General features: G+C 41.3%; 1 protein-coding gene across 3 annotated transcripts; it reads left to right on the forward strand.

The window, feature by feature from the left end:
• The first annotated feature begins 329 nt into the window (after nucleotides 1-329).
• Nucleotides 330-27603, forward strand: LOC138750459 (microtubule-actin cross-linking factor 1-like). Of its 3 annotated transcripts, none has more exons than XM_069912515.1 (8): nucleotides 330-700; nucleotides 11035-11244; nucleotides 15433-15661; nucleotides 15876-16192; nucleotides 17052-17219; nucleotides 19845-19968; nucleotides 21474-21569; nucleotides 26364-27603. In XM_069912515.1, exons 1-8 carry the CDS (start codon nucleotides 503-505, stop codon nucleotides 26369-26371), a joined length of 1350 nt encoding a protein of 449 aa, XP_069768616.1. In that variant the 5' UTR covers nucleotides 330-502; the 3' UTR covers nucleotides 26372-27603. The 3 variants fall into 3 exon arrangements, with proteins under 3 accessions (XP_069768616.1, XP_069768618.1, XP_069768617.1); XM_069912516.1 differs by lacking the exon at nucleotides 330-700 and adding an exon at nucleotides 3446-4232; XM_069912517.1 differs by lacking the exon at nucleotides 21474-21569.
• Nucleotides 27604-27885: the final 282 nt, after the last annotated feature.

The following is a 27885-nucleotide window of genomic DNA, read 5'->3' on the forward strand; positions in this document are numbered from 1 at the left end:
CACCCCCTCATAGAGGAGGGTATCAATCACTTCCCCGATCTCCTTATAGCCCCCTGGCACCCGATCCAGGTGGGTGCAGACTACCTGGGAGGGAGGGGCAATGACAAGAGGAGTCCACCTGGCTGCCCCGACAACAATGGTTGGCGGGAGACCCTCAAATATAAACTGCCCCTTGAGTACATTCATTCCGAGAATGTGGGGGGGTTGGGGTCTCATTGTGACATCATAGCGAGAGAGTAAATATTGGGAGATTGCCATGGTTTCACTTGTCTTTCTGTATTATTGTGTAACAATAAACCCATTGATGACATCACACAGCCAGCAAACCCAGTTGCTGAGACTGCAGTCGTGTTCATTGTGAGGGTTGAACGTGGTGCGAGCGCGTGGCACAGTCTTTGCCGAATACCAGGGCTTTTTGGCCAAGTGAGGCTCACGGTGGTGACGTATTTGAATTACTACATCACACGTCACTGGAAACACCTCGCGTGTGACTTGCAGGAGAATGGGCAATGCCTTGTGCTGTCTACGAGTGGCACGAGTGGCTGGGGAAGAGGAGCAGAGTAGGAGATCCCTCACTCCTCGGAAAAGAATGACGTGCAACTGCTGCAAGAAGATCAGAGGCAGGTGGTTTCATTCCCGAGTTGCTGCGGAGGAATCGTCAGACTTCAATGTCGACCGCAGGGAAGAAAACACGCAGCAGGTACTCTCGGTCACGTGTGAAACCTTCTATGAGGCAATGTCGAAATGAACATAAGTTGTACTGTGTGCACAAGGTTCATTACTCACGTAAACATCAGACACTCATCCTATAAGGAGAGCTTGGTGTTTCGCAGCTAATTATCTCCAATTCAGTGTTGGTAAATCAGTTACGCTTTGTCTTATCTTTTTCCAAAGCATCTACAGATTGGGTGCTTCATTTATTCTGAAACTTAAACAAGGTCATCAACAAGTGAATCCTACTTGGAATTTATACATTCCTACTTAATAAATGGGTCCAGATAGTCTTATTTTTGTAAATTAAAATGAAAAACATTCTCTTTCCTTTCACAGCACAAAGGATCCCCAAGGTTTAAAGTGTAAATGATAAAACTGGAATTACTGGATATTTCAATAAGAACAGAAAAGGCTGGAAACTCCCAGCAAGTCAGGAGGTGACCAACCTGCTGACTATTTCCAACATTTTCTGTTGTTACATTTGAAGTATAATTATTTTTAATATTTCTTCTGGGAATAATTGGCTGTCAAAGGCAGGAATTAAATTCTCTTTATTGTTTTGGAGTAGGGAGAGTTTAGTGCTTTTTTTAGGAAGGAATATATGGGTTGGCACAACATCAAGGGCTGAAGGGCCTGTACTATGCTGCAGTGTTCTATGTTCTGTGTTTCTGCCATGGTGATTTAAGAGTAAATATTAACCAAGGACCCCCAGAAGAATGTGCCCTTTCCTTTGGTTTCTGCCCTGGAAGAAAGACTGATGAAAGACTGGAGTCCTGGTTTTCTGGCTGAAATCAAAACAAGAGTGTTCTTCGTAAAGATGCACCAAGAATCTGTGGTTTGCCTTTCATCAAATTCAAGTCAGAAACCTCAGCCTTGAGTGTATAGGTGTAAAATCTGAATGTCTCTGGGGATTGACCCTGTGCCATGTGTTCAGTTGCAATGCCTTCAGCAACCCTTGAACCAATGTTCATTGGGCCAATCCTGAAAGGTGTTTTGCCTTGCTTTTTCCAGATACTTTTGTTCTGTTCACTGCCATGGTTCACATGATGAAGATAATGCTTTGCAGTGGATTTGAAAATAGTCATTAAGTTTTAACTGTGACTTTTACCTGCAAGACCACATGCTTGTTCTTGGTAAAATGTTTTTATTGAGTTTAACATATAAGCATACATACAGAAATCTGAAAACCACGTGACAATTCATTCCATTACGAGTAAGGACACGCGAAGAAAACAAAGTTAATGAAACTACATTCAGGATGACTTGTTAACCTCCAAAACAATTACACTCCAACTCCAATCATCCAAAATCAGATTCGCTGAAATCCTCATTTATCCAAAAGTTTACAAAAATTCAAATAAATGAAGATATCCAAAACAAATCAGGAATCTGCATTTATCTGAAATATTTTTCAGAGACAAACTAACCTCTCAGGTTGAAAAAAAAATTATTGCACGTGAAATTAGAACATCGATTGTTCTCGTTTCAGGTAACTCCCTCCCCTCTCTTTTTCTATTCCTTCTTTACCTTCCCCTATTGACTTTTCTCTCCAACTCTCCCATCAAACTGCACACCACTCACTCCCAGCAAGTGGTTGGAAGAATCCCTTGTCCTGCCGTCGTCCAGGAGAGCGGCCTCTCGGCAGCAGCCGGTTGGTCACAGCCCTTTCAGATAATCGGAGTTGTAATGTAATAAGAAATAATCTATATGGTGAACCCATTTATTGAAATAAATTGTACAAAACAAAAGAATAAAAAGAAAAAGAAAACAACTCGAAAAATTAAATCTAAAAAATACATCTAATCTAATGCCTCTCTCTAATCAAGGTTACCTTGCAGACAGAGTAAAATGGGGATTTTTGTTTAAGGTATTGGAAAAATTTAAATTTGGGCCACTCTTTATTGGTTGGGTGAAGGCCTTATATAAAAATCCATTGGCTAGAGTGGTGACAAATGGACAAGTATCTTCTTCCTTTATATTATCTAGATCAACTTGACAGGGTGTCTTTTGTCACCGGCTTTATTTGCTTTGGTTATTGAACCGTTAGCGCGAATGATTAGACAAGATAGTGATATTAAAGATATTAAGGCGAATGAGGAAGAGTATAAAATGAATTTATTTGCCGATGATGCTTTGATATATTTAACAAATCCTACGCAGTCGTTAGGAAGGTTACATGCAAGGTTGGAACAGTGTGGTGCATTATCAGGATATAAGGTTAATTGGGATAAGAGTGAAATGATGCCTTTGACAAGAATGGATTTTGCAAACTGCAGATATTGTTACATTTAAGCGGTTGGATAAAATTAAGTATTTTGGGATAAATGTAGATGATAATTATAATCATTTATATGAGTTGAATTATAGACTATTATAGCATAAAATTAAATTAGATTTAAATAGGTGGAAAGATTTACTGATAACTTTAATAGGGCGATGTGGCGGCGCAGTCTCCCATGGTGTATAACGCCACATGGCGGAGCAGCCATGGGAAGATGGCGCTGTCAAGGTTTTCTCCCTGCCTCAAGTCACCTGCCCAGCGCACGCCTGGGGCAGCGATTCTGATATCACAATGCACGAGGTGACTGAGCTTAGGCTGCCCTTAAGCGGGCGCGGGCTGAATTTGAATAAAAACGTCATTAATGGCTTTCAATGTGGTGGCTGAGTCTTTCTTGGTTGTGTCCATCACGACAGTGTTTTAAAATGAATGTTTTCCCCCGTATTCAGTATTTTTGTCAATCAATTACATGTGGGATTCCTAAAAGGTTTTAAGGATTTCCATGTGCTGGGAAGATCTTTATTATGAAAAGGTAAATTGGCAAGAGTATCTATACAAAAATTGACTTGGAGTTTTATAATTACCACATTTTCAGGATTATTATGAAGCGGCACAATTCAAGTTTATTAATAGAATGGTTGGATCACAACAATGTTTACGTTGGGCTAAAATCCAAATGGCTCAGCTTCATGAACAAAGAATGATACAGTTTATTTATAAATGGAATGCTCAACTTTTCCAAAATTATCCTTTACCGGTGTTAAAACATTTCATGGAAATATGGTATCGGACCAACGTTGCTATTGGTGCTGAGGGCAAAATTTCGGCTAAAACCCTTTGTATTAAAATAAGCTTTGTATAAAAATAAATCACGTATTCCTGAATATTTGGGAAAAGAAAGGTATTATCTTGGCCGAAGATTGTTATGAAGCTGGAAATTTTGTTTCATATCAATGATGGAATGAAAAATATGGATCAGGTCCATGCTTAGTTACCAACTTTGTTACTAGATAATTTTGGACACAGTTTGAGATTACCTCGAAGGAAGAGATTTGAATGTTCAATTATTGAAGGAGGGGAAAGGGGATTGATTACACAAATGTATGCTTTATTACAAAATAAGATGCCTAAGTCGGATATTTATAAAGTGAGAAGTAAAAGGAAGAAGGATCTGTCGGTTTTAATTTCTCAGGATGATTGGATGACATTATGTGAGGACAGTGTGACTAAGCCAGTAAACGTAAGATAAAGATTCGTTCATTATAATTTTATTCATCAACTTTACTTAACACCTGAGAAGTTGAAGAGGTATAGATTTATCTCTTTGGATATGTGTTTTCAATGTGGGGAATAGATAGGGTCTTTTTTACATTCAGTATGGTTAGGTGATCAGGTGAAACCCTTTCTGAATGGAATTATGGAATTTTTATTGGGACATATGAAGTAAAATGGAGCTTGGAAATGAAATTGGATACATTTCAAATTGCATTTATTCAGTTGGAATAGGCAGTAGCGAGAAAATGTAAAGCTATAACCTGGAAAGATTAAATTGAATTAAGTATTCAGAGATGGGACATGGAATTGCAATCATGTATTCCATTGGAAAAGATAACTTACAATTTACGCCATCCGTCTACCATTTTTGTTAATGTGCGGGTCCCTCTGTGAAATGTATGGGTCTAAATATGTCATGGTTGATTGGTGACATCAAACCCGACTATGATGGTTTGTTTCTTTAGTTTGAGGTTGTAGAGGATGGGAGGGAGCTAAGAGAGGGGGTGGGAGGGGGGTATATATGGGGGAAATTTTTGTATGTTAATATGATGTATTTTATTGTGGATTTTGAATTTGATTTTAAATAAAGTATACAAAAAGAAGGTTACTTTGTAGACCACATGCTAATAGTTCCTTTCATTGTTGTTCAATAACATCTGATCCTTTCCTGCTTCTAAACTGTATTTCTGTGAAATCTCCACACAGCGGCTTCTCTGTGTATTTCCGGCACTACCTGATCCAATGCACTAATTGATAAAGTGGTGTCTGCAACCTATCTTAAGGAAGGCTGAGACGACCACAGATCGCTAGTGATTGTTGTTTACTTTCAAGCAAAGTTGGCTCGGCCAAGGGTTCTTCTCAGATCTCTGAATGTGCAGTGTGACAAGAGTTTTAGAGGTAGCTTGGAATGAATTACTCGAGCAGCTTCCACACACACACATTTGAAAAGCCAGAATTTTAGCAGGATTATTGCATCCTGCTTTTTGCAAAGGAGCAACAAAGTATCCACATACAGCTTGCCTAGGAGAGCATGTGGCGTTAGCAGGCAGAGTTAGAACAGCTTTGCTCTCAGAGAGGGAGGGAGTGAGAGAGAAGGAGTCAGAGAAATCTGTTCCAGAGGGACAAGCTGCCAAACTTTGGAAGGCTGCCTGGTCAAAGGAGAAGACTGATGGTCTGAAAGATGGCCTGAAAGAAAAAGGATCATCCGGAGAACCCTGAAGGGGGCAAGTTCTGTCAGAAAGACTAATTAAGAAGAAATCAGTTGCAGATGCTCTGGAAATGGAATCTCTCTCTCTGAAAACCAGCAAGAGCCCTTCTGAGTGGTAACCATTTGTCTGTTAAACACCAAAGCTTGGTGAACTTTGTTAATGCTAATGTATGAGCACTGTTGCAAGAATTGCCTGCAACCAGTGAGATTGGACTGTGATCCAAAGAACTTTTCTAATCTTCAATACACATTACACTCACCTGCACTTAGTATTTGAGGGCGGATTAAGTGGGTTAGGTAGGTTAAGTAATAAGTTAAAGTTCAATTCTGTTTTCATGTTCAAATAAAATTCTAAACTACTTTTGTTTAAATAACCCTGTGTTGTCGTGCATATCTATTGCTACTGGTTTTTGGGGTCATCTGGACTCCGTAACATTTTATGGGGGCTCATCCTTTAGGATTTGAACATTGCAGTTTCATGATTTATTAGTTGATTGGGATGTTTTTGCAGGCTATTTTTACAAGCTAACAGAAAGCTTGTGTCTGGAAAAACTGCAGCAATGGATGTTGATACATTTTTGTTACAACCATCACCTGCAGAACTGCAGAAGGTGAGAAAATAGGAACTGATGGCTATTTCTGAGGCATTGAAAATTGTTGAAGTTAAACATTGGATGAGAAAAGTACAAACGTAGAGGATTATAATAGTGAAATATTACATGTGAAGGAAAATTTGTTGAGGAAGACTCACAAAAGGACATTCCAGAATAATAGGCATTTTCAGAGAGCTCATGTGGACCAGATTAATAAACCTGTTCATAAGGTTAGGATGGAGCAGGATAGTAGGGCTGAAATAAAGTCTGGAGAAAATGTTCAGTAAAAAGATGAAGGAAAGGTAGGAAAGGACAGAACTTCTGTATTTATATGCCATTTGTGTAAGAAAGCTGGTCGTGTGACTGTCTAGTCTTGAAACAGAAAAGGTAAAAACAGGTTTAACCAGAACCATGTATACAGAAACAGTGGAATTTAAGGAGAGCAGAGGTGCATAACCTGATCAGTAGGTCATGGATGTTTTCAAGCCTTTTGTGTCAGAGGGCTTTGTCTCAATAAAGGAGGGAGAACCACAGGTTCCAGTTAACATTCTTAGAGATACTGAGGCTGCTCAGTCATTGTTGTTAGAAACCGTTTTAACTGTGGATCAAAGGACAGACACAGAGGAGACAACTTTGATTAAAGGTGTTGGAGATGAGGTAGGGTCAATATTGCTTCACAAGGTTGTGCTAAATTCAGAATTAGTCAAAGGAACTGTTGTAGTAGGAGTTACCCATGCAAGGTGTCTCGTTTTTGCTGGGGAATAAAGTTGGGTCAGTTTTAAGATTGACAAATTGGCCTAGTAAGGATGTGGTTAGAGAGGATGGTGAGATATATCCTGCATGTGCGGTAACTAGGTCTGTGACTAAGAAAATGATGACAGCTGAAGATGATCCAGTTGGGGGAGTCACGTGATGGAGTAGTGGCCGGTCAGGGAATTCCAGCCCTCTCCGAAAAAGTTAAAAAAAAACGCACAAAACACAAAGGTACAAGATTAAAATTTAAAACAAAGTAAAAATAAAGGTGAGAAGAAAATGGCAGCGAAGAGAGAAAAGTCGAAAACAACGGGAAGAAGAGAAGAAGAAAGAACGTCGGAAGAAGAAGGTGAAGGCCTTACCTGTCCGAGGAGGCCCGCCGCGGAGAGAGAAGCCCGCTCCCTCAGGTCAGTGGAAGTCCCGGGCTCGGGACTACAAAAATGGCTCACAGAGCCGAGTAAAAGTGCGCAACCGCGCAAGAAAAAAAACACACTGACGGGAGGGGGAAACAGCTGCGGAGTCGATCTCCACAGCTGAGAGAGTCACCTGCAGCACAGCAGCTGGTGCAGAACAGAGACAATAACGACAACAAGAAAGAAGAAGGTAAAAAGAAAAGAAGGAAACAACAGATAGTCAATCCAGAGGAAGAAGAAGAAGAAGAACAGAAAGAAGTGGAAGAAGAAGAGAAAGGCAAGACAATGGATGTATCTTTTTTCAAAGAATATATGGAATCAGTGAAAGAATGGCAATTACAAGAATTTAATGAGATAAAAAGAAGAATTAAGAATGCAGAAGAAAAAATGAATAAAATAGAAATGGTCATATCAGAGATAGGAAAAAGAGTGGAGAATGTGGAAGAACGAGAAATAATCGTAGAAATGGAAGTAGAGGACAAAAGAGAAATTAGAAGAATCTAATAAAAAAGTTAAAGAGGCACATGAGCTGTAAGCTCAGAAGACAGATATAATGGAAAACTACATTAGAAGAAATAATATAAAGATTGTGGGCCTTAAGGAAGATGAAGAAGGCAAGAATATGAGAGAATTTATAAAAGATTGGATCCCCAGGGTCCTAGGAAGACCAGAATTACAGGAAGAAATGGAAATAGAGAGGGCACATAGAACATTAGCCCCGAAACCACAACCGCAGCAAAAACCAAGATCCATTTTAGTAAAAGTTTTAAGATATACAACAAGAGAAAATATATTGGAGAAAGCAATGAAGAAAATAAGAGAAGACAAAAAGCCACTGGAATACAAAGGTCAAAAATTTTTTTTCTATCCAGACATAAGTTTTGATCTCCTGAATAAGAGGAAGGAGTTCAATACAGCAAAAACGATCTTATGGAAAAAAGGATATAAATTTATGTTAAAGTACCCAGCGGTACTTAAAATAGTTATTCCAGGGCAACAAAACAGACTATTCTCGGATCCAGAGGAAGCACGAAAATTTGCAGAACAACTACAAAACAAGCAGAGAGATGAAGACATGTAATGAGAGTAAAAATGACCACGAACTATATGTATGTGTGTATATGGGTATATGTATGTATATATTATATATATAAATATATATATATATATATATGTAGATGTGTATGTATGTGTGTGTATACATGAATGTATACGTATTTAGAGGAAAATATATAGAGTATAGATAAGAATTAATAAGGGAATGAAAGGGAATAGAGGGAATAAGGAGGGAATTAAAAGAGTGACCTTTGTTACATATGAAAATTGAAATCTTTTCCGGGGGGGGCTGGGTGGGGATGAGTTACGGTCACTGCAAAATCAGTTGACATTTGCGAGTGAATTCGCAAATCCAAATGGAGAGGGGAGATGTGTTTGCCCAACATGAGATAAAGGGCAACTCAGGAGGGGGAGGGGAGAATGGGGTTAAAGAAGTTTTAAATAGGAGAATAAGGAAAATGTTTGATGTTTTAGAAATGTTGTCTTATAAAGTGTTCAAAACAAGAAAACAGAAATGGATAAGAAGGAAAGGTGATGATGGAGAAACGGAAAGGGAAGATAAACAAAGTTTGAAATGGCTACATTGAACTATATGACTTTAAATATTAACGGAATACATAACCAAATCAAAAGGAAGAAACTGCTAAATTTACTGAAAAAAGAAAAAATTGATATAACATTTGTGCAAGAAACACATTTAACTGAATTGGAGCACAAGAAATTAAAGAGAGATTGGGTAGGACATGTAACAGCAGCGTCGTATAATTCAAAAGCAAGAGGAGTAGCTATATTAATCAGTAAAAATGTACCAATGAAAATAGAAGAGGAAATAATAGATCCAGCAGGGAGATATGTAATGATAAAATGTCAGATATATTTGGAGTTTTGGTATCTACTCAATGTATATTCACCTAACGAAGAAGATCAAAAGTTTATGCAAGATATTTTTTTGAAGATAGCAGATACGCAAGGGAACATATTAATAGGAGGGGATTTCAACCTTAATTTGGATTCAAATATGGATAAAACTGGGAAAAAAATTAACAGAAAGAACAAAGTAACCAAATTTATAATTAAATCGATGCAAGAAATGCAACTTTTGGATATATGGAGGAAACAACACCCAAAGGAAAAGGAATATTCATATTATTCGGGTAGACATAAAACATACTCAAGAATAGACCTATTTCTGTTATCAGCTCGTAAGCAAGATAGAGTAAGAAAAACAGAATATAAAGCTAGAATATTATCGGACCATTCACCCTTGATATTGACAACAGAGTTAGAGGACATCCCTCCAAGAATGTATAGATGGAAATTAAACTCCATGCTACTTAAAAGGCAGGATTTTAGAGAATTCATTGAAAGACAAATTAAAATGTACTTTGAAATAAATACGGAATCAGTGAAAGATAAGTTTATACTATGGGATGCAATGAAAGCGTTCATTAGAGGGCAAATAATAAGTTATGTAACCAAGATGAAGAAGGACTATAATCAGGAAACAGAGCAGTTGGAAAGGGAAATAGTAAATATAGAAAAAGAATTAGCAATGAAGGAAGATACAACTAAAAGAAGAGAATTGGCAGATCAAAAAATAAAATATGAAACACTACAAACATATAAGGTGGAGAAGAACATAATGAAGACAAAACAGAAATATTATGAACTAAGGGAAAAAACGCACAAAATTCTAGCATAGCAGCTTAAGACAGAACAAGCTAAGAAAATGGTATTGGCATCAAGGAAAAAAGACAAACAAATCACATATAATCCAACGGAGATCAATGAAAACTTTAGAGAATTCTATGAACAATTATACCAAACTAAAAATGAAGGGAAAGAAGGCAAAATAGATGAATTTTTAACTAAAATTGAACTAACAAAATCACAAATAGAGGAATAAATTAAATTAACAGAACCATTTGAAATAGTAGAAATACAAGAGATAATAAAAAAAAAACTACCAAATAATAAAACACCAGGAGAGGATGGATTCCCAATAGAATTCTATAAAACATTTAAAGATTTATTAATTCCTCCCCTCCTGGAAGTAATCAACCAGATTGACAAAACACAAAGCTTACCAGATTCATGTAAAACAGCAATAATTACAGTAATACCAAAGCAAGGGAAAGATCCACTCGCACCAGCATCATATAGACCAATATCATTACTTAACACAGATTATAAGATAATAGCTAAACTATTAGCAAACAGATTAGCAGATTATGTACCTAAAATGGTAAATCTAGACCAAACTGGATTTATTAAAAAAAGACGCACAACAGACAATATTTGTAAATTTATTAACTTAATTCATGCAGTAGAAGGGAGTAAAGCGCCAACAGTAGCAGTTGCTTTAGACGCAGAGAAGGCCTTTGAAATGAAAGGGGAGGGATTAGGCGAAGGGACCCGAGAAATGAAGGCAGTGTTAGGGAGACATGAGCAGGGAAATGATGAAGCGGAATTCCGTCGATGCCCGTGTGTGTGTATAGGAGGCTGGTCTTTAGTATTTTCCATCCTTTTCGTATTGATCCAAGACTGGGCAAGACCACGTGTTGCCCATGTGCATATTCCGATGAAATGGTGTGGAATGGCCCCTGTTTATAAACAGGCATCTTCCACTCAAGTGGTTTCACATCCTCCTCAATCCCAAGGGTTTGCAAATAGATGAGGGAATATGGAATTGCTGCCAGGAAAGTACAACACGTCTTCAAACTAATAGGATTTTGCAATTTGTAGGAAACAACAGAAGGTCACCTACAAAAACATAAGAAGACAGTAGGTGATCTTCTGAAATGGTTGGCAGTCGAGGGTCACTATGGAGTTCATATCACCGAAGACGAATTCTACGCATTAGGTGATGGTTTCCAGATGGAGGAAGAGGACGATGCGATGGGGTCATTTGCTGAGATGGGCGAAAGACTGAATGACCACCAGCAAGGCCTGAAGGTATGAACACTTCCAGGTGTTTTGGATAAGTGTATATTCGAACAATTGTAAAAATATTTTGGATTGGACTTTTCATCAGAACCTCTGATCAGTACAGATTTGATGAAAGGCGACTAAATAAATTTCACTTAAATAATGACTAACACAATTTCTAAATAATGTTGAATTGAATTTTGATGATCTTCTCCCAATCCTATTCAAAGATCTAGCAGATCCTCTTTCTAACTCAGTCCTACTTTCTGTTCTTTGCTCTGGCCCAGTCACGCAAGTGATGAGAGATGACGGGAATATGATTAACTCACTAGTGAAGGGGCAGTGATTGACGATGGTCACAGAGGCCCTTCACTAACAATCTCACCATGGCAGCTTCTTAACAAAAACTCTTCACCTCAGTAATGCTGTATTCTCAGATAATGTGGATCTTGATGTTGTAAAGGGAAGAACCTCCTCCCCTATTTTGATAACTCCAGCACCCACTCATGTGATTAACTCTTTATAACCCATTGAATGGGCCATGCAAGCTATTCACAACCAAAAAGGGTTGAGGAAGCATACACCACCGGAATGAATTCTGGCGTAGCAACGTCACTGTTCGTCCACTCAACCAGGCCAGATCCTTGTGCAGATCTAGGGATTGGTTTGGAAAAGAGAGTGAGTAAGGCTACACCCCCTCACTACCACAATTTTCCTGTTGTTGAGGCAACTGTTGGTGACAGCAGGAGCAGAAAGATTCATCCCATGTTTCTCCAGGGGCTCCCTCAATTCTGATGTGTGGTAGCACCATTGTGCTAAATGGGATAGATTCAGAATAAATTGACAGCTGGAATCACAGTGGCCAAAAGGTACGATGGGCCTTTAACATTTGCAGCAGGAAAGTGTTACTTACCATCGTTAGTTCTCCCATTACAACCAAGACAAGTCATCACCATGGTTTAATAGGGAATGCAGATGCACATGAGGTGCCAGACTGATAATCTCACAACACTGGACAGTGGGCAGGCAATGCAGAAAAAAAAATAACATTCCAAAGACAGAATTAACCGCTGATGAAATTTGAGCTCTGTCGTCCTTCCGGCTGGGTCATGAACAGTAAACAGGAAAAGAGGGACCAAGGGTCTCCTCATTCTCAGTGGTGGTAGGCCTCAGCTTCTGAATAACAATGTTGGGGTTAAGACACTTTCTAGCATGTTCCATCAGGTTCTTCCGACACCATCACAGAAATCACTTTCACCCTATTTGATTTACTTAGGAACACCAAGTGCAGCAGACAAATAGGACCAGACTCCATCACATTCGAAGTACTGGAGAAGTTCAGTCTAGATTTTTTTGCACCTCTTGTCACAGTTGATCCACTGACATCCTTCTGACAAAGTGGCAAATTCTTCAGGTATCTGGTCCATCTACCAAAAGCAGGACAAAGCCATACTTTATTTAATCAGCTGCCCGATGGAAAGTGTGTCGCACACACTGTGACATAAAGTGGCATTGTTCACCAATAACCTGCATAATGGTACTTCAATTGGGTTTTGTCACATGACTCCAGGTCTCCTTCTCACTGTGGTCCTAACATGGACCAGCCACTTTGAGTACTGTGATAACTAAAACAGATCAGAGGCTACCTGTCAAGCAGTAGGTGGCGAACCTTTGCTCCGCACTTGACTGGATGAGCACAATTCCCAAAGGGCCCAAGGACCTCAACAGCAGAGCAAAGCAGTTGGCTTGATTAGCCCTCCATTCATTCTCTCCACTGAGGTAGTCCTGTATTCTATCAACGGAGTGAACGACATCTACTCGACTCCAAGAATATGTCCAAAGAGGAGCCTTCTGACATGGAGAGGGACGTGCATTAGGTCCGTAGGAACATTACTACCTGCTGATTCCCCTCCACACTCCTCTCCCTTCTAACTGGGAAAGATATTGCCGTTCGTTCAGTTTGGGCCCTGGCAGGGACACCTGCATCTTGAAGCACTAATGTGAAAATGATAATTACCCAGAATGTTTTCACTAAAATGGGGATAGATTTTCACGTTTGTCATTCCTTAATATGCAGTGCTCAAGTCAGATTTTCATCGTTAAAAAAGAGCAAAGATCTTTAAACATTTACCAATTGATGTTATCTTCTTTTCGTAAAGCATTGCTTAACATGTATGCAAATTATTGCCCTGTGTGTGCTTGACAGCCTGGTTTGTTTTGGAATAAGGCGACTTGAATAAAGTCTTGTCAAGTCCAAAGGATGTTGAACCAAATGGTAAAGATAAATACAATAAAGTCACCGTTATGTCTCTGTGTGGGAGGCTTTTTAAATAGCAGAAGTAAAATCTCTTCTGCTATTTGAATCTTGCATCTTCTTAGAGATGCAAGATTCAAATAGCAGAAGAGATTTTACTTATTGATGCCTTCCACCATGCCAGGAAATGTTCATACTCACATAGACATGCACCCCACATTGGTGCACGACATTTACGACAGTGAGACGGGTGTGTTATCTCGTCAGGATCATGTGAACTCTTTTGTAACTTCCTAGGAATACACCCTTCTCACTGTGGTAACCGTCGTGCACTACTGGGGGGCACCTATACATGAGTATGAGTGCGAACAGTTTCCTGAGATGGTGGAAGGCATCAGTAAGTAAACTCCCTTCTGTTATTTGAATCTTGCATCTTTAAGTTATTTAAGAATCCTCCCAGGTAACACGGAGACAGAACATGTTGGCAGTGGTCGGTCTAAGAGAACAAGAATAAAACTATAAAATTGATTGGAAGTGACTGAAATCTGAAGGGGAAGAAGAGAAAAAGTACACCTGGAAATGAATGGCTGGTGCAATAGCAGTTCACCCAGTGATGGACGGGAGGCTGAAGACATGGTTGAATCGCTTAAAACGTTTCAGCAGATGTACAATTTAGCAGTGAAAAGCTATTTTAAAAATGCAACAGCGAGGACAAGGTTAGTTCTATACATGTCTGGACAGGGGAGCCAGGCCGTGACTTATTTAATAGCTGAGAGCTTACGGGGTGGAGAAAAATGATCCAGAGCAGATATTTGCAAAGGTTGTTTCTCACCTTGAACTCAGCTCTAATCCTAGACTTGAATGCAATGAATTTCAAGGTTTTGTGTAAGAGACTGATGAGACTGTTACTAACTTCCTTACTACACCAAAAATTAATGCTGCAAAATGCAGATGGAAGGATATAGAGGAAAGATTAGCTGATCCACTAATATGCCCATCCTGAAGTGCAAAAGTCTCTTCTAGGGAAGGATAGCTTGAAATTGGCCAAAGACTCTGACACAGCCAGAGTCTTCAAAGCCACGAGGACGCAAATGAAATCCCTATCAATGCAGACCCACCCACAGCAAAGAGAAGGAAGGGTTGATGCTATAAAAAATACAATCAGAAAAGTGCCACCCCCAGGACCTGTAGGAAGGGCAGCGGACAACACCCCTCCGTGACCAAAATGATTGCCCCGCATACGGTTCTGAATGTGGAGCCTACGGCATAGCAAACCACTGGGCGAAGATGTGCAAGTCTGGCGTGAAGGAAACAGTGATACCAGTGAAGAAAAAAGACAAGAAGATCCACCATCTCTTAAAAATGTTGACACACTCATATACATAGACATCCACCCCACAGTTATTTCAGTGAGAAGGGTGCATTCTTACACAGTTACAAACTAGTTCACATTCTCCTGACTAGATCACAGTCACCTCTCGTTAGATTTCACGTGTTCTCTTTTACACATCATGAAAGAATATTAAATCCCTGAATTGAAAGTTAAGGATGAGATCATTCAAATGACAAAAGTTTAATGTGCTTAAGTTTAAATAAAAGTAAGTCTGTTTGACAGGGAAGGGACTGTGTACAAATACTGAAGGAGAGGATTTATTTTCTTGTCAGTCAAATTAAATATGGAATATATTCTACTCCATCTCAGCAGGATTCATCCTTTGACACAAGCAAAGAATTGTAGATCAAGGTGGTTGATTAAACCTCCGAAAGCATAAAACCATTTAGATTTCTGGACTTGAAGTACGTTTCCTGTGTGTATTTAAGGGTGTTTTGGTACCCTGATTTTTAATAAATTGGGAAACCTGAATATTTTATTTCAATTGCAAATGCAATAAATAGAAACCTTACCTCCCCCAAGACAACTTGGAGCAATAAAAATGAACCTAGGATTGTTTCTTTCCTAGGAACATCGCCAAAAGTTGTCCCAGAAAGAGCAAGAGTTGGTTTTGGCCATAGAGGCAGCTCAGACTTTCCTGGAACAAAATGTCCAGGACCCTTTGCGAGACGAGGAAGTTGCACTGCAGGAGAACTTGAATGTCTTGATGGAGGAGTACGAATCCGCTTTATCAAGTGCAGATTCTCAATTAAACGTGATTGAGGATCTGCATCTAGAACTGCAGAAGTTCCGAAAAGGTGAGGGAAAGTATTCATTTATTTTCCAGATTACTATAAAATACTATTTACTGAGAGTTAAAAAGAATTCTAAGTAAGACAACTGAAAGCTACATGTGGTTTGGAATAACCCCAACTTGTAATTATTACAGGATCCTGTCAATGTGTCAAAGTCTATATAATCTGGTATTATTTGATCATTTTGATTATTTCACCATTATATTCCTTTAAACAGATCATGATGAATTTGAAACATTAATGATTCATTCAGAAAAGGAACTACGAAAAATAAAAGCTGAGGAATTTGACTCCACGTCATTGACATTCAAACTTAAGAAGCAGAAATTCCTCTTCAATGATCTTCAGTTTCTCAAAGGGGATCTAAGATACCTCAGACGATCTTGGAAAAGTCTCTTCGATGCTGCCTTTCTCTTTGAAATCAGGAATGCAATTGAAAGCTACAAGATCCCAATTGATCCTGATGCCATAAGCCAACGTGTGGAGGAGACGGTTGAAAGCGCCGATGCTCGCTTCAACGCACTTCGATCAGAAGTATGACATATCTCCTTTTTTTTGACTAATAGCATTTAAACTCCAATTTTACTTTAGATCAGTAACATGAGAGCATTTTGATAGACTGAGCAACTTGTGTAAGTTTTAGTCTATTAAGAGTGGCTCTGGAAAAGGTTTGCGGCTGTGATTTTTAATACCCATGAAGAACAGGAACAATGATCAAATCTTTCCAGTATTGTGGAGCTCTCTTGGTGGCCAAACTCACTCGAGTTGGACAGAGACCACTGCAGAAAATAAGTCATGAACTCATTTCCTTTTAATAAAATCAAATGTCGAACAGATCATAATTGGTGAAGATTTTCCAGACTGGCCTCCCACGTGCATTTGTCACTGAACACGGTGTAATGTGTCCAATCCACAAAGGTCACCTCGCTGGCTCAGTATGTCCTAAACCCAAGGGTTAGGCTTGAATGGCATAACAGAAATGCAGAGTGTTCGGCTGGAACAAGCCCAGCCCCAAAAGAATTTCTGTCTAATCTTCACTGACACACTAAATTTGTGAAGGTTTTCAATGCTTCTGATATATTCCTGACCATCAGTTTATTTTGAAAGCAAACTCAAAATATTAATTAAAAGATTTATTGACATAACAAGAATTGGAACAGTACGGCAGGGTAACAGGCATTTCACCTTTGGTGAGGAGTGAACATTGCCTTTTTGTCTGTGACCCTCAAAAAACTTGATGCAGGGAACAAAAAAATGATAGTTGGCATAAGTAATGGACCAGTAATGTATCGCTTGACCCATTTTGGATCGATTGGACACTCGATATTTGATCGCATCACAAAATCGTACATTTTAAAAATCCACATACTCATTCATTTCTTTCACTCTATAGTGCATTGGACTTGGAATCCGTCTTAGCACCAAGGTATTTGAACAATGGCAAGAGAAGGCAGATGAGCTGCGTTTGTGGCTAGAGAGAGTAGAAAGAGAAAGACGAATGGTTCAGCTGGAGGCCATCCCTAATCCAGAAATCTTGCAGCAAGAACTTGAAAATATCATGGTAAATTAAAGTTGTTATTTCATAAATGACTGTGTAATGTTGCTTATTCTAATTTACGAGTAGAATGATGAATGCTTTGAAATAATGATAATGTGCACATCCAATAACAGTGGTTAAGGCCACATGGGAGGTTGTAAGTTTGGCACCTGAAATAGGAAGTTGAGCTCCATTCATTCCAACTTGATCAGGTTTTAATGGGAGCCTGATGAAGATCCAACAGCCAATTTGCTTCCAGATGGTGGGGGCGAGATTGGAAACTGTAACAAAGAAGCCAAACAGTTCTGCTCTCATTGTGTGTCTATTTTCAGTATGGGTTTCCTCAGACCTTATCCATGTTTAATGGGGGCCTAAGAAAATGGTGGCAGAATTTTGGACGACCTCCAAGATTATAACAGCAGAGCAAAAAATCTCAGCAAATCATTAATGGGATCATCAGGTGCAGAGACGATAACTCCATAGATGGGGGTTTCAGGAACAGGTGAAGGGGGGTGGGAGGAAAGTGGTGATTTGGAGCACATTTGGAGGTAAGATTTGTTTGCAAAGTGGCAGAGATTGATTTATTCCAAAGAAGTATTCGAACCATAGAACCTTACAATATTACAGAACAGAAACAGGCCCCTTTGGCCCTTCTTGTCTGTTCCGAACCCTTTTTCTGCCGAGGCCCTCTGACGCACCTAGTCCATAGCCCTCCATACCTCTCCCATCCATGTACCAGTCCAAATTCTTTTCAAATTAAAAATTGAGCCCACAGTCACCACTTCAACGGACAGCTTGTTCCACTCTCCCACCTCTTCACTCTGTGTGAAGACGTTCTCCCTCATGTTCCCCCTAAATTTATCCCCTTCACCCTTATCCCATGTCCTCTGGTTTGTATTTCACTTGCTCTCAGTGGAACAAGCCTACCTATATTTACTCTGTCCTCCACATCATTTTAAATCTCTCTCTCAATTCTTCCCTCATTCTACACTCCAGGGAATAAAATCATAACCTGTTTAACCTTTTCCTACAACTCTGCTCCTGACGTCCAGGCCACATCCAAGTCAATCTCTGCACAATTGCCATCCTTCCTGCAGTTAGGTGATCCAAACTGCACACAATAATCCAAATTGGGTCTCACCAATGAAAATTATACTTTATCCTTTGATTGATCAAGGTCAATGTGCCAAAAGTTCTCTTTGCAACCCTATCCACATGTGACACCATTTTCAGAGAATGAGGTGTCTGTATTCCCAGATCCGTCTGTTCTATCATACTCCTCACTGCCCGACTGGTTACCATGTATGTCCTTTCTTGGCTTGTCCTTCCAAAATGCAACACCTCACACTCATCTGCATTAAATTCCATTTGTCAGCCCATGTTTCCAGCTGGTCCTGATCCCTCTTCAAGCTTTGAAAACCTTCTTTAGTGTCCACAACACCTGCAAGCTTACTCATCCAATTTACCCCATTATCATCCACATAGCCTTCCTGGTTTCTTTCTTGAGGTTTTTTCTTGCATTTTCTATACTCTTCAAGCACCTCATTTGCTCTGTGATGTCTATACCTGCTGCACACCTCTCTTCTTCCAAACCAGATTCCTAAGCCTGCTAATCTTGACAGGAACATGCAAAGTCTGTACTCTCCAAATTTCACCTTTGTAGGTCTTCCACTCACCCCGCACATACTTTTCCAGGTCAACACCTTCTCATTCCTTTCTAATTTCCTCAAATTGGCCTTTCTCCAATTTAAAATCTCAACCCGAGTCCCAGACCTATCCTTTTCTATCATTAACGAAACTAATGGCATCATGTTGACTGGAGTTGATGTTTGAGGAATTGGAATTTGCATCAGAAAGACAAATCAGAAAGTTTTGCTTTATTGAGGTGGAGGGCATTTCTGGTCTTGCAGTCAGAGAAAAATCGGACCATTTATTGCAATAATGGCCTGGGATTGATGGTCATGGAGAAAAGCTGTGGGCCATTAAGTGCTCGAGAGAATAGGAGTTGCAAACGGGTCGGATTGCTGAGGGAGAACACATATTTACCTTTGAAGGATGATGGATTGGGGAGAGGGGTCATCTGGAGTAAAAGTAGACAGGCAGAAAAACGATAATGCAGAATAACCCTCTGCAGCCAAATCTATGTCCATTAGTGGTGAAAAGCCAAATGAGTTCTTCAGCATTATTTTATCAATGCTGATGTAAATCTAAGCATCAGAACATTTTTAAATATTTTCTTGTGACCTTGATGGTTTGCAAGGGGACTTCAGGGCCGGTCAAGAGATGTAGACAAGATAAAGATGATGAGCTCAACAGCATCAGAAAATGCTCAAACATCAGGCGTATTAAATACCTCGAAGCATTAATGAGTAATGAGTAATGATCAATAGAAAGTTTGATCTGGTTGTTTGAGAAAATTCCAATATCCTGTGGTTATTGGGTCCTTGAAAATGTTCGCCTCCTCACCCCAAAGCAGGCCAGAGAGTTGTTGGTATTTATGATAATTTATAGAATCGCCTTCACAGGCTGTTTATCTCCTTGACCCAAAGACAATATCGAAATTAACCAAGGCATCGGCAAATCTAAGATATACAGAAATAAATATTAATTTTATTGTGAATGAGTCATTGTGTCATTTTGAAATCACAGGTTCTTCAGGGAGAAATTTCTGAACATGAAGATGGTGTCGAAAAGTTACAGGAGGCAGCAAAGTGCCTGCTGAATTTGAGCAATGACGTTGTTCCAAATATAGTCCAGCTTCGAAAGACCACAGGTACCATTTCAACATTTGATGTTTAGATCAAAAGGTGGTTCTCTAATTCCAACAAATACAAGTGATGCTTCCAGCTGGTAAATTAGACATTTTCAAATTGTGCAAATTACCAGTGGGGACCCACCAACCTCTTTGAACCATTCTAAAATATTTCTTGCAATTGATTGGATTTCAAATGTTGAATCATCTTTACCTAGCACGTCATAAATAGGCTATCATTTCATAAACAGCTCTGAAAATGACCATTTACTAAAGAACTGTGCACACTTCAATGTTTGAATAAAATGCAGTATTTAAGAAAGTTCAATCGAACTTTCTCCACTGAATTGTGGTCAGTGATTCAGACTCGTAGGCCAGAATCGCAATAGTATTGCAAAATGTGTGTTTATTGAATGAAATTTCTGCTCGAGTGGTGCATCTTAGAAGTGTTGGGTCTTATAAAATTGTTGCATTAAAGGTACTGAATTGAGAACCATATTTGGAGCGTTGGAAATGAAAATGGCGGCAAATGGGAATTCTTGCAGTGAATTCGTTGAAAGTGATGCTCTGCGATTATTTAATAAAGCAGCCAGGCTCCAGTCATGCATACTTGTCCGTGGCTCATCAATTAAAGAGAAGATTGAATGATTGGAAACCAGACAACTTCCAATCATAGAAACAAGACTGGAAATAGGAAACATATGTTAAAATATGCCAGCAAGGCGGAGAAGTCACGAGCTCCATCGAAATGTTAATGTTGCTTTTCTTTTTTCCAGATGCTCTATCAGCTCATTTATTTTTATACATTTTTGTTTCCTTTCCTAAACCTCAGAAATTCTATATTTTCCGTTTGTCTTGTTGATCAGTTATTAATAGAAATAGAGGGTATGTAGAAATGGTAGAAGGTTAAGCAGCGGCCATTTACCAAGTGTGAACATCTGGCAAACATGCAGCCAAGGAAGTGTTTAGGGCTGTGATGTCTCAAAGACCCCCCAATGAGAGGGGATTTCTCATGCTGTGCTGGGAGGGCACTGAAGATCCATGCATCTGAGCACCTGAAGGGCGGGATAGAGTTCTGGTGAGAACGGTTGCAGCTGCTCTCAGAGTCTTCTCTATTCAGCAGGGTATTCTTTGTTGTTCCTGCTCCTCCCCGGCCCCAGCTCCCCCCCACTTCACCTGCTCCTCTCGATGAGTAAAAGGCCTTGAAGTCAACATGTTTTCAACAGAGTTGCACAACTGTCCCTCTCTTTCTCTCTCCATTTTCTTTTGCAAATGTCCATTCCTTTTCACTGTTCTTCATTTCACTTGTCTGCTATTTCACGCTGATTCCCTCCAAACTTTTTTCATTCCTTGCTCACCTTTTCTCTCGTCATCTTCTGTTCTGCATTGCTTTAAATATTACTAAACCCACAGTTCTCGCTCCAAACCAAAAAAATGTGTTTGTTGGGAAGAAAACACCGGAAACATGGTAAATCTTTGAAGACATTTTTAAATGTATGTGTAACAGAACCTTGTGTTCATTTTAGCTACCATCGAACAGAGATTCCAGCGTTTGCGTCAGGAAACATCAGAGCAGAAGAGGACGTTGGAACGGACAAATGTCCAAGTGGAAGATCTTGAAGGTTTACTTTTACCTGGCACTTCTCACCACTGCGATTTTGGAAATGTTTTATTTCTGGATTGATGAAGCAGGGTCGTTGACCTAGTTGAGAAACATTGCTATTTTGCACACATAACTGGTCCCTAATAGCAATGCAGGAATGACCAGATGATGTTGATTGCAAGATAAATCTTGGCTGAGACAATTACAGTCCAGATACAGGACATCTCGGCCCCTCGAGACCACACCGATTTAAGTGGGCTCCTCTAGCCCCACTTACCCACTCCCTGTCCATAAACCTCCAATCCCCTCACATCCAGGCAGCTATCCAACTTGTTCTGAAATGACACAGGAAGTTACATCCCAGACCCTGGCACCAATCTGTTTCCTTAATCGTATCCACAGAATCCACAATTTGTCATCCTGACCATCGAATCCCCTATAACTATTACCCTCCTCTTCCTTTCCCTACCCTTTTGGGCAACAGAGGTTGACCTTGTGCCAGAGATACAGCCACTGATTCCTTCCCCAGCCTGAATGCTCCTCAAGGAGGTGTACCATTTGTTGAGTGCTTCAGTCACAGGTGCCCCCTCCTGTATCTGTCTCTTCCCTTTCCCCTCTCCTAACTGGAACCCACTGATCCTCCTCCTGTGGCCCTGTTGAGACCACCTGGCTATAGCTCCTATCTATGATGGCCTCACTCTCACTGACCAGGTCGAGGTCATTGAGCTGCAGCTCCAATTCCCTAACACGGTCCCTGAGATGCTGCAGCTCAGTACACCTAGTGCAATCGTGGATGTCCAGGAGGTCGAAGACTCCAGGACCTTTCACATCTGACACTGAAAAGAGCAAACTGCTCTCACACTCAACCCTTCTCTCTTCCCCCTCACCTTAGAAAGAGAAAATAACAAAAAAAATATAGTCTTACCTTAATCTAGATACACTCGACCTCAGCCTCTACTCGCTGAACCCTCTCGAGCCAAAGCCTCGAAACCCCACTCTTTCACCAGGCCACTACTCACTGGGCCACTCCTCGCTGGCCTCTCCTTTGCGTTTCCCTCCTTTTATCGGCCTTGACCAATTAAACCTGTCACTCTCAACTCGCTCCACCTCCGAACACTGCCCAAACTCTGGTCTCCGCCTCCTCCGACTCACTGCTCGAACCGACTAGGCCCGAGGCCGGGTAAAGAACAGAATTTATTGTACGATAGAATCTTGTATGTTCTTTAAAAACCATATAGGATGTGGTTTAAGGTCTCATCCAAAGCAATTGCATCCACTCATGCAATTTGATTTCACTACTTCCCCAATGTGCCATTTAGAAATGCACAGAATGACGTGGATGTTGCTTCTCTTCACCATCTGAAACAAGTAAATGGGTTCTTACTATTAAAGCTTCTGCCTCGCATGTTCGAAGTTTGAAAAAGATCAAAGCTGGTGCATAGTTTCATGCATCCACAAGTGTATAAAAAATGGGTTGTGGCAAATCATCGGCAATTATCCATGCCTGCTGCATCCAGGCATATTTGAAGATTGGAGCACGACTGCAACGCCATGTCAACTGTGGCGGATTAACTACCACTCCAGGCTGAGCTTTAGTAAAGCCCCCCTAACCTTGCCTCCCTGCCCCACTCTTTGCTGAATCGAATAAAGTGACATTAAGTTACTTTAAATAACATATTAGGGGTCTCCAAAGTGGTCGATATCGACCCTTGGTGAAGGGGTGGGGGGGTGGGTTGGAGAGGCAGCAGCGTGACCCAGATGAGTGGGGGGGGGGGTGAGACAGCAGCACCACTCATGTGGGCAAGGAGGGAGATAGACGGCAGCGCGACTCGGGTGGATTGGAGAATGGTAAATAGAGTCCCCTTGTTTAAAAAAGGTAATAGGGAGAATCTTGGGAATTAGGGTTAGTCTTACATTATTGGTGAGTAAACTAATGTAAGGGATTCTTAAGGATGGGATCTATGAAGATCTGGAGAAATACACTCTACTCAAGGATAGTCAGCATGTCTTTGTGAAGGCAAGCTTGGGCCTCACAAATCTAACTCAGTCTTTGGAGGAGGTTACAAAAGAAATTAATGAGGGTACGGTGATAGATGAGGTCTACGAGGATTTTAGCAAGGCGTCTGAGAAGGTCGGTCACAGGAGACTCCTTCGGAAAGTCCTGAGTCATGGGATGAGCGAAAAATTACCTGCATGAAATAAAAGCTGTCATGTCGGAAGAAAGCAGAGTGTCGTAGTGGAATGAAAGTATTCTGCCTGGAGGTTGGTGCCGCAGGGATCTGTTCTGCGACCCCTGCTCTTTGTGATTTTCATGTCACCTGGATGAAGAGGCGGATGGATAGGTCAGTAAGTTTGCGGATGTCACGGAGGTTGGTTTGGAGGAGTTGTGGATGGAGATGAAGGCTGTTAAAGGTTACAAAATGATGAAGGTGGGATGCAGAGTTAGGCAGAAAAGTGGTGGATGGATTTCAATCCAGATAACTAAGAGTTGATGCATTTTGGAAGGACAAACCAGAAGGCTGAGTCCAGAGTTAATGGTCAGTTACTTAAGAGTGTGGATGAACAGAGGAACCTTGGGTTGCAAATCTACACATTTCTCAAGGTTGCCGCACAGTTTGATAGGAGAGTGAAGAAGGATTATGGTGTGCTGAGATTCCTTCATAGGTGGTTTGAATTCAGGAGTAGAGTTGTCATGTTGCAAATCTATAAATCTTTGGTATGACTCACTTAGAATATTATGTTCAGTTCTGGTCACCTCATTATAGGAAGGAGAGGGGACAGAGGAGATTTACCAGGATGCTGCCTGGATTGGGAAACAATTCTCATGAGGCAAGGTTCGCAGAGCTGGAGTGTAGAAGGATTAGAGGAGACGTGATAGAGGTCTACAAGATCTTCGACATCCTCCCGTGAATTCAGGGACCAGAACACTACGTAATATTCCAAATGCGGCGAACCAAAATTTTATACAGCTGTAACTTGACTCACCAACTTTTACACTCAGTTCCCCAAATCATGAAGTCCAGCAGGCTGGATGTTTTTTTACAATCCTCTCCACCATGTTGTCTCTTTCAGGGTGCAGAGAGCGTTCAGCTCAAAATCCTTCTCTCCATCAATGCTAGAAAGGATATATTGTAGACTTTCCCTTGCATTTGACCTCCCCCCCTCCCAAATCCAGCACCTCACTCAGGGGAGGGAGAGGGGAAGAGGAGGGAGAGGGGAAGGAGAGGGAGAGGAAAAGAGAGGGAGGGAGTGTTGTCGAGGAAGGGGGAGGGATATAGTGAGAGGGTAAAGGGAAGAGGAAAAAGAGAGAGAGTGGGGAAGGAGAGGGAGGGAGAGTTGTCAAGGAAGGCGGTGGGATAGAGGGAGAGAGGGTGAGTGGAGGAGGAGGAGAGGGAAAGGGGAAGGAGAGAGGAAGAAATGTCGAGGAAGGGGGGAAGGATACAGGGAGAGTTTGAGGAGAAGGAGAGGAAGTGGAGAAGGAGAGGGAGAGAAAAGGATAGGGAGGAAGAGTTGTAAAGGAAGGGGGAGGAATATAGGGAGAGGGTGAGGGGCATAAGAGAGGGGAAGGAGAGAGAGAAGAATGGAGTGGGAGGTAGACTTGTCGAAGAAGGGGGTGGGTTAGAGGGGAAGAGGAGAGGGAGAGGCAGGGAGAGTTGTCAAAGAAGGGAAGGGATAGGGGAAGTGGAAGAGGAGAAGTCGATGGATAGGGGAAAGAGAGGAAGAGGAAAGAAGAGGGAGGGAGAGTTGTCGAGGAAGGGTAAGGAATATAGGGAGAGGGTGAGGGGAAGGAGAAGGAGAAGGGAAAGAGGATGAGGGATAGTTGTCAAGGAAGGCAGAGGGTTATAGGGAGATTGTGAGGGGAAGGGAAGGAGAGGGAGGGAGGGAGAGTTATCGAGGAAGGGGGAGGGATATAGGGAGAGAGTGGGGGAGGAGAAGAAGATGGAAAGTGGAAGGAATGGGAGAGGGAGGGAGAGTTGTCGAGGAATGGGGAAGGATATAGGGAAGAGTGTGAGGGTAAGAGGAGAAGGAGAGCGATAAGAGATGGAGAGGGAGAGGAAAGGAGAGAGGGAGAGTTGGTGAGGAAGGGGGAGCGATATAGGCTGAGGGTGAGGGGAAGAGGAGGAGAGGAAAAGGAGAGGGAGAGGAAAGGAGAGTGAGGGAGAGTTTTCGAGGAAGGGGGAGTAATGGGGTGAGGGTGAGGAGGGGAAGGAGAGGGAGAGGAAGGAGGGGGAAAGGGAGAGGGAGGGAGAGTTGTTGAGGAAGGGATAGGGATTTTGGGAGAGGGTGAGGGGAAGAGGAGGAGAGGGAGAGGAAAGGAGAGGAGAGTTTTTGAGGAATGGGAGGGATATAGGGAGAGAGTGAGGGCAGGAGGAGAGGGAGAGGGGAAGGAGAGGGAGAGGGGAAAGAGGAGGAAAGGGAGGGAAATTTTTTGAGGGGAGGGATTTTGGGAGAGGGTGAGGGGGAGAGGGAGAGGAAAGTAGAGGGAGGGAGAGTTGTTGAGGAAAGGGGAGTGATAGAGGGAGAGGGTGAGGGGAAAAGGAGAGGGAGAGGAAAGGAGAGTTTTTGAGGATGGGGAGGGATATTCGTAGAGAGTGAGAGTTAGAGGGGAAGGAGAGGGAGGGAGAGGGAGGAAGAGTTGTCGACGAAGGGGGAGGGATAGAGGGATAGGGGATTAATGGGTTTCTATTGTCTCTGAATCTTTACGAAAAAGTGAAGATGATTTTGAGCTGAAGACCATTGGTCGTCTTCGCGTGATCTTCCTCAGCTCTGTTCATCTCTTCCCTTGAATGACTTTTGTTTCCATTGCTTGTAGATTCGTGAAGCGCAGAAGGGAGGACAACAACTTGTGCTGGAAGTCGAGCTGGTAGCAGGACCAACTGTCAATAAGGCAGCCACACTTGGAAACACAATCAACATGTTCAGGTATTTCTACATCCAGTCCTGGAGGATCTCAACAAAGTTCAAGGAGATTTCTGCCAACACCTAAAAATTCGACAACTCCAAAAAAATGTAGTGAACAGATCCAACCTTTGTACACATCATTCATCACCCACACCAAAGCCTTTAACTCTGCATCAAGGAAACAACTATAGGACACCCCTTCTAGTATTAGATGAACTGAAATGGAAGTACGGATCCTGAGGCTCTTCAACAAAGGCATATTGGCCACAGTCATGGTCAACATGAGTACTTGGGAGCCTTTTTGCATGAAGTGAAGAGTAAACAAGGATCTGTGTCAGGTCACTCGCCTGAGTGCTACTGGTACCATGTAACCCAGTACTACCTGTCGCATGGTCGAGTGGTCGGCGACTAAACCGGCTCCCCCATCAGGCTTGCCTGGTGAGGAGGGTGGCTAGACACCCTGCAGGATGAAAAACAAGACCTGTCAAAGGGTGGATGAACCATGGACAGAAAGGTCTGGCAAACCATCATCTGAGAGGGAACAGCAACCTTTGAAGCCAGCAGATGTGCAGAAATAGAAGAAGATGAGAGGAGAGGCCGTACCAACCCAAGCCTGATCTGCCATCTGGAACAACCTGTCCTGAATGCAGAAGAACTTTCAAAGGCAAGATTGAACACAGAAGCCACTTGATAGCAACGAGGAGGAGAACTTTCTGACAGACAGCGCAGAATTCAAACTGAGGTCCAGTCCTGACCACTGGCCATGTAAAGGCATTGCCCTAACCACTACATCAACCGTGACACCCTGCTCAGAGAAGCCGGCTGGAATCTCGAGCGTCTGGAGGAATCGATGTGTCAGGCAGCAGTGGGGAGGGGTCGGGGATCAGCGGCGGCAGTGGGGAGGACTCGGGAATCAGCGGCAGTTCCTACCACACCCCCACACACACAAACCCTGACGCACACGCCCCACACACACACACATACACACTCGATTCTTTGAAAGATTTTATTTAATATTCTCAAATTACATAAAGAAAATCAAATACACATAAAATAACTGTAAACTACATCCCCTCCCCCTTACTAATACAATAAAAACCAAAAAAAGAAAAAAATAACCAAAATAAAGAAAAAAAAAACAACCTCTCCTCCCCCAAAACCTTAGAGAAATGTATCAAATATTCCCTGATTGGTCTGCCAACATTACAACATTGATTTAATTTCTATAGCCATGTGTTTCAAATATAAACACCACATATAAATAAAAAAGGGTAATTACTTACATTATATGTTAATTTTTCTAAATATAGACAAGAGTGCAATCCGTTATTCCATCTTTGCAAGTTTATATTCTTCCATGTGACAGCTATATATTTTCTCGCTACTGCTAACCCAAATCTTAACAAAGCCAAATATGGTTTAGGCATTTTGAA

This window comes from Narcine bancroftii, unplaced genomic scaffold (assembly GCF_036971445.1).
Source record: "Narcine bancroftii isolate sNarBan1 unplaced genomic scaffold, sNarBan1.hap1 Scaffold_152, whole genome shotgun sequence".
Taxonomy (NCBI): domain Eukaryota; kingdom Metazoa; phylum Chordata; class Chondrichthyes; order Torpediniformes; family Narcinidae; genus Narcine; species Narcine bancroftii.